This window comes from Hydra vulgaris, chromosome 11 (assembly GCF_038396675.1).
Source record: "Hydra vulgaris chromosome 11, alternate assembly HydraT2T_AEP".
NCBI classification, from domain to species: Eukaryota; Metazoa; Cnidaria; class Hydrozoa; order Anthoathecata; family Hydridae; genus Hydra; species Hydra vulgaris.
In genome coordinates this window covers 54,921,244-54,929,205 of record NC_088930.1, presented here as the reverse complement: position 1 = coordinate 54,929,205, position 7,962 = coordinate 54,921,244, and the positions used below count along the sequence as shown (strand labels likewise).

At 27.1% G+C, this 7,962-nt stretch overlaps 1 protein-coding gene across 1 annotated transcript; it reads right to left on the bottom strand.

The window, feature by feature from the left end:
- Positions 1-208: 208 nt before the first annotated feature.
- LOC100204146 (proteoglycan 4) lies at positions 209-7,611 on the bottom strand. Its single transcript, XM_065809236.1, has 8 exons — positions 7,200-7,611; positions 6,101-6,157; positions 5,912-6,016; positions 4,747-4,857; positions 3,338-4,063; positions 2,104-2,224; positions 1,660-1,756; positions 209-1,570 (listed from the first exon to the last, which is right to left on the bottom strand). Exons 1-8 carry the CDS (start codon positions 7,381-7,383, stop codon positions 713-715), a joined length of 2,259 nt encoding a protein of 752 aa, XP_065665308.1. The 5' UTR covers positions 7,384-7,611; the 3' UTR covers positions 209-712.
- Positions 7,612-7,962: the final 351 nt, after the last annotated feature.

Genomic DNA, 7,962 nt, shown 5'->3' with positions numbered 1-7,962 from the left:
TTCAAACTATAATTATGTGAAGAAAAGATATTATAAAGCCATATAATATCTTTTCTTCCCACGTGTGTATATATTTGTGTGAATGTTAAACACATGCATATATATTTGTGTGAGTATATTATTGTGTAAGTATATTTGTTAAGTATATAATATTTGATTATATTAAAAAGTTTTTAAAAAAACCACTTTTGCGATATTTAAAAAAAGATTTATATTAAATTATTTTTATTCATTCCTTAATTCTACGAATTATAAATCACAACATGTACAAACAAAAACTAATATTACAAACAATAAAATGAGATAATATTAAAAGCAAAAACTTTGTACAAAAGAAAAAAATTTTATGCGCTAAAAACTATAGTCATAAGTTGTATCTTCTTCTTTTAAATTTAATGGCTACCCAAAATATTACCAATATTATCAAAAATGTTTGTGTATTGAGCCATTAAAAAGTTTTTAATTATCAAAAATAAGATGCACAAACAGTGTAAACTATAATTTCTATTCTCAATTTCCATGTCAATTATGTTAGGTAAATTCTGAGTTTGAAGTTATGCTCGTCAAATGTTCTTTCAGTTAATTCAGCTCAGCAAATCTTTGATATTTTGAAAACTCAAGTCAATTTGCGAAACTGTACGCCGTAACTTATTAGACATCATCTGTCACACAGACGATTTTAATTAAGTATTTTTTATAAAATCATAACAATTTATCTATATTCATAAAAGTCTGATCCTCCTGGAATTCTATATTTATGATTCCAATTATAAACATATTCATATTTTGGATAAGGCACTCTGTCTCGTTTTCTCTTTTTTCTATCTGTACAACAACCGTCACGGGCACAAGCTGGACCGCATTGTTTTTGACATTCAGAGGGGCAAGATGCTGGAAGTTCACTTGTAGAGCTTGGTATAACTGTTCGTTGAGGTGTGTATACATGTTGAATGTGAATTACTTTACTCATTGGTGGAGCTGGTGGTGCTGGATATGCAGGATTAGATATAAATTGTTGCGGTAAATCAATTGTAGGAGAAAGAGCAGGTATTTTTGGGGGAGAAAGCATTTCTTCTTGCATCTGCCGTACTATTGATGGATCAAGAAAAGGGCGACAACAGTCAAAATCACAGCCTGGTGCACATTTCTTGGGACATGTACCAGGACATTCATCAAAAGGCGATGGAAGAACAGGAAGTGCAGCAAGTGACATTGGCGGAGGTGGAATGTAAGTAGGAGGAGGTGGTGGAGGAGGAGGAGGAGGTGGAGGTGGAGGAAGAGGTGGTGGAAGAAGAGAAGTAGAAATACCTGCTGAACAACATTGCTGATTGCACTGCGGAGCACAGCTGCTTGGACAAGATTGTCCACACTGCTGGGCGACATTGTTAATACAACATGTGGATGGACATGAAGCATCGCATGAGTTTATACACACTCCAAAACATAGAGGGGTCATAAGGTTTTCGTTAATGTTTAGTTGAGGTTGTGTAAACACACCAGAAGGCTGTGCAGGTTGAGATGGGCTAGATGGACCAATACAACAGGTATCTAAGCAGTGTGGAGCACATTCCTAAATGTTTGAATTCATACAAATAAAATGCAATATTTTCTTTAAATATTAGGAGTTGTAACAGAAGTTAACTTTTAAATAGTTCTTACAGCTGGGCAACCTGGTGGGCACATTCCTTCGACAAGTAGTGGTACAGGTGTCACTCCTGTTGAGCAACAACCTTTGCCGCAAGACGGCAAACAGATTCTAAAAATAGTAGAGATACATGGTTTAAATTGATAAACAAATTTAAAGTGTATTAAGTTTAAAAATTTTAATTTAGATAGTCCAAAAATTTTTTTTTTTAAGTAAAAAACAAAAATCTAGCTCTTTTTTAAGTACAGCAGGAAAAAAAAAAGATTTTAAAAAAGTTATTGCTTAAGTACAATTAAAAAAAATTATTTCTGTTCAAATGAAAGAATCGTTTTCAATTAGGTTCGAAATAAATTACTTCTGTTCTACTTCAAATAAAAAAGTACTTATTTTCAATCAGGTTCAAAAAAAATTTTAAAAAGTTAAACTTATCAATACTTCATTAATTTTTCCAATCTTACTTTTTGCACATAGGATGACAGTGTTTTTTAATTTTAGGACTTTTGATGCAGCATTTAGGAGCACAAGATGGTAGGCATTCTTTTGCACATAATGGATGACAATGCGTTTTGAAGTAGTGAGCTACAGAATATAATGCTTACTATATGAGTTTCATCAGAATATACATATCATTAAAAAATAAATAATCAGTAGCGAAAAAGTTATTACTTTTAAAAAACTATAAATATGCTTTTTAAAAAGTTATCAGAAACTTTTATCAGTACATGTTTATAAAACTTTAAACTCTTTAAAAGTTATTAGTATACCTTTGATAATTTTCTTTCAAACCTGCTGAAGTCAACGTCATGTTTCTTTTATTCTGTAAAAGTCATCGGGTATTATAGTCATTAAACGTTTTCTTTAAATATCAAAAGTTTATGGTGGATGAAGGAGGGAAGAATAGAGAAAAGGTGTGCAGAGGTTTACTTACATAATTTAAAAACGCCGAATAATTTAATATAAAATATTAAAGACTTTATATTTTATATTATTTTGAACAAAAATAAATTTTTAAATAAACAAAATTATTTTTAATACAATCGTCACTTCAATCGTAAAATCAATTAAAACCGTTGAGTTAATTTGAATATTTATTTTATACTTGAGATTTAGAAAATTGATCAGTTTAAAACAAGTTTTAAAGTTTATAAAGTTGACCGTGTAAAAATATTTTTCTAAATTTGTTATTTCAATTTTTATTTTGATTTGCAACAGTCAGTTTGTTTGCATTTTAGTTCAGTTTTATCAAATGGTCTTGTCGCATAAATTAGATAGCATAATATTATTGATGAGTTCTTTGTCGTGCTACAGTGTTCACTTGAATATAATACTTATTATATATTAGATAATATACCGTATATTCGATAGCATTGAAACTTAGATGTGGATAGTTCTATAAAAGTAACTCTCCAAAAGCCTTGTCTACCATGTTTTCGATTTCGTGCTTTAGTTTAGCATCCGTTTTTTTATCAGTTGTCCTGTTCACTCCATTTTTCTTTGAAGAGTTACTGTCTTTATTTTTATTTTTAACAATAAGATCAGTTTCAGTCAAGTCTTTTAATTTTATTAAATCTTTCTGTAGTAATAGGGAGTTGTCTAAAGAGTCGTTGTCAATGTTGGCGCCGGCAATTTCGCCTGAATTTGATGTTGCCGCAACATCGATACTCTCCAATGACGGATTTAAATCTAAATTACCTTCTTGTGAGTCTGTTGCAGGTAGCATAGATGTTGTTTTTGCTTTAAACGACTCTTTTGCTGCTTCTTTTGCTGCTTCCTTTTCTGCTTCCTTGGCTGCTTCTTTTGCTGCTTCTTTTGCTGCTTCTTTTGCTGCATCTTTTGCAGCTTGCTTAGCTGCTTCTTTTGCAGCTATTTTTGCTGCTTGCTTAGCTGCTTCTTTTGCTGCTTCTTTAGCTGCTGCTGCTTCCTTAACCGCTTGCATAGCTGCTGCTTTTGCAGCTTTTGCTTCCTTTGCTTTTTTTAATGCAATTTTTTTTTTCTTATGATGTATCTTTGCTTCCTCTTTTTTGGCTTCTTGTTCTTTTGCATGTTCCATTTCTTCATCGGCTTCTTGTTCTGTTTGCTCTTCGTCTTCTTTTTTACTTTCTTCGTATTCAGAAAAACTTGCTTTTGGTTCAGCTGAAGAGTCAGTAGAGCTTTCTGTTAGAGATGAGGTAATACCATTACTCACTGCCATTGGAAGGTTTGCATGATCAATAGCTTGATCGAGCATATTGGAGTGGATGGGTCGGACTACTTCTGGAGCATAACTTGATTCTTTTTTGTGCTTAATATTTTTTTGTTTTTTAGTTTTTGTAGTTTTTTTTTCTTTTGATTTTGATTTATTTTTTTTCTCTTTTAGTTTTGCTTTTTCAATTTCGATGTTTTCTTTTTCAGATTGCTTTTTCAAATCGTCTAGCATATCTATAATTGAAAAAAAAATTAAGAAATATTATAAATTATTATAATATGTTAAACAACCTTAACAAAAAGTATTATTATATTATCTTTTAACCTAAAACATTTTTATATACATTATTATAAATGGTAATTTATGTTGAATATTCTCAATATCTGCAAATAATAATTTATTTATAAAGTTATATCTCTATAAAATTTAAGGCAATGTTTTAATACTTAGCAATAACTTATACTAAAAAAAAATTATTACTTAATATCTTAGTTAACATACAAATTAGTATCGTTATATCATTTTCACACAGTTAGAGGTATGAGACATTTTTGCTACCAAAAGTAAAAGGTATCAGCACACTTTTGCAATTAAAGAGCCGTTTTAAGTGTTGATGCATTTATTGTTATTATTTCCTATATAAATAATTGCAAAATTTACCTACTTACGTACATTATTACGATTTTTTACGAGAACTCACAAAGATTCGCACAGGATTTTTTTAACATTCCAGATTTTTTGGAATGTCTGATTGTTATAGTATGCCTGGTGTCAAATGCATTTAAAGATTTTAAGAAATTAATAATTTCTTCCTTTCCACTACTGGAGTGAATTAATAATTTCCTTCATTCTACTACTCTCGAATAAAGGGAATTTATCAATAGAGTTTTTAAAAAATATTTAAGCTTAACCATACCACAAAAGCTACATGTGCTTGGACAGTTAACTACCATCGCATCTTTCGAGGTTTCACAAACGCCGGCAATAGCAAGTCTATCACAACTATCCAACTTGTCGCGACATTGATCTAAAAAATAATTTTCTATTTGAAACAAAAATAACAAATATAAGAATAATAATTTCATATTTAAATATATAATTATATAAATATATAATTATTAAATATATAATTGTGTAATTTATTTTACGTAGTTTTTCAATAATTCGAAAATATTTAGTTTACGTTAAACCTCTTGAAATCATTTTTTAAATAAGTTATGAGCCGGCCATCATCCCCCAAAAAAACCTTTACATAAAAACTTTTTTCTTAAACTCCTTACAAATGCACTCATATAAAGTAATTTCTTTCATTTAAATTACTAAAAACTATAGGGTTACTATATTAGACGGCAACCGATACATTTTCTAGATTCCATATTTACCGATTATCCATTATCTACTGATAAAGTTTTTAGATTTACAAAGGATCGTCTTGATTACCTGCTGAAATTTTTGAGATTAACTAGATTTTAGTGCTTAAAATGTTTTTAAAATCTGGCGGAGATAATTCATGACAGAATGTGAAAAACTCTTCTACTCTACATTTACTGTTTATTATTTTCTTATACATTTGATACATCGTTATTTTTGTCAATACATTTGATACATCGTTATTTTTGTCGACACACTTGATACACCGTTATTTTTGCTAATACATTTGATAAATTAATTTTTTTTTGCCGATGGATATGTTAAACAAGTTTTAAGTATATAAAAAAAATTTATTGCACTTGGTTATCAAATATCATTGCAACTGTTTGTTCATCAAATACCGTTGGATAACGTTTTCAGTTTATAAGTAAAAGTGTAAAACAAAAAGAATCTATTTTCTTAAGATTATAAATTTTTTTTAAAATGATAGATATTTTAACAATGAAGTGAATAAATAGATAATTTGTAAACGATACTTAAATTTAAATTTTGAAAAAAAAAAGCTTGGTTATCAAGTTTCGAGAAGAGACGTTATATCAAGTTAATGAGGAGTTATACAATAAATATAAAATTATAATATAAAAAAAAATATTTAATAACTTTTTACTTGCTTTTAAAAGTTTTTACTATTTCAAAAGTTTATTACATACTTTCATCTTGTTTGAGTAACACCTTTCCGGCGTCTTGAATGTGGTGTTCAATGCTTTTTAATAACATTTGAGACACCTCTTTTTCAGCTTCTTGCACCCTATCCACTGAAATTCAGAAAAACGAAAAAAATAATTTTAGTACCAAACAAATATTTACAAAAACTTATTTTATTTGACACAAATACCAACCGATGCTTTCATCCACCAACTTATTTATTGCATCTGTAGCTGCTTTAAGATGCACACCTACAAGCAAGTATAAACACACAAATACACATATATAGGCATATATATATATATATATATATATATATATATATATATATATATATATATATATATATATATATATATATATATATATATATATATATGTATACATATACATATATATATATATATATATATATATATATATATATATATATATATATATATATATATACATACATATATATGTATATATATATATATACACATATAAAGATATATATGTATATATATATATATACACATATAAAGATATATAAATATATATAAACATATATATATATATATATATATATATATATATATATATATATATGTATATATATATATATATATATATATGTATATATATGTATATATATGTATATATACATATATATATATATATGTATATATATATATATGTATATATATATATGTATATATATATATGTATATATATATATATATATATATATATGTATATACATTCATTCATACATACATACATATATATATATATAATATATATATATATATATATATATATATATATATATATATGCATAAATTTGAAAGTCATTTTCTTGTTATACGGTTAAGTTAATGGGTAGAATTCAATAAATACTAATGTGTATAAACATTTTTATACTGACAGAATATATATATACATAAACATATATATATATATATATATATATATATATATATATATATATATATATATATATATATATATATATATATATATATATATATATATATATATATATATATATATATATATATATATATATATATATATATATATATATATATATATATATATTGTTCTTTACTGCTTTAATAATGGCTATTCATCATTTAGTTTCTTTTTATTAATTTGATGCTTTTTAGTAAATATTCGTGTACAGCGACATACGTATGACATGCAATATATTTGCAAAACTTTTATCAACATGTATACTTTTTAAACAAACACTGCAGTGATTTTTGTACATTTTTATTTATAATGTGTTAAAAGATTTTTTTTTAAAACCTGATAAAGTTTTCCCTTTTCTGTATCTATGGTTGACTGCGGCCGGCATTTTTCTAGCAATTTCTTTTTTTACGATGTTTTCAACTATTTGAGCGGTAAATGGCTCCGTATCATCCTTTAGTTGGATTCCTTGAATTAATAATGCTAACACGCTAATGTATAAACTAAGTTTTTGGCAAGCCATTGGAAAAATCACTTTAAAATATGTTCATAAGTGTCGCAAAGATTAACGTTAAAAATCAAATCATATCCTAGCCATATTTCTGACGTAATTTAAGTTTTACAAGTTAATTTTTAAAATATTTAAAAAGGCTAAAAAAATGTTTTTTAAAATTGTTAACTTAAGTTGAAAAAGTTGTCGTGTTCATTTGTTTGAAAGGATCAAACCAATATTATCCGCTTGGATGAACACAAAGAAAAGTTATTTGGTTTTGCGCAGTATGTATGGCTGCTTTCATAAGCGTAAAACAGTTCTACTCATTGGTTTCGACACTTACTCAAGCTGCGCATGAATGCTGCAGAAGAATCATTAAGCATAATTGTTGCTAATTTATCGTGTTGTTCAGCTCTCATTTTGACCAATTTTTGAATTGTTTTCCTTATTAATGTTTTTGAAATTTTTATTATAGCAAGACGTTATTTATTACTATGTCCGCTGCTTACATGTCATCTATCACACGTCTTTTATTAACACTTTTTCCGTTGACGTGTCTTTAACATCGTTTTATTCTCTCTTTATTTTAAGAAATATTAAACAAAGCGT

What these genes read in the sequence shown, in the direction of transcription:
- LOC100204146 (XM_065809236.1), bottom strand. Translation starts at nt 7,383, where the DNA reads ATGGCTTGCCAAAAACTTAGTTTATACATTAGCGTGTTAGCATTATTA. An exon ending in TGCAACAGACTCACAAGAAG is followed by an intron (nt 2,225 to 3,337) that starts GTAATTTAGATT and finishes TATATTCTGTAG; the next exon opens with CTCACTACTTCAAAACGCAT. An exon ending in TGTCATCCTATGTGCAAAAA is followed by an intron (nt 1,757 to 2,103) that starts GTAAGATTGGAA and finishes TACTATTTTTAG; the next exon opens with AATCTGTTTGCCGTCTTGCG.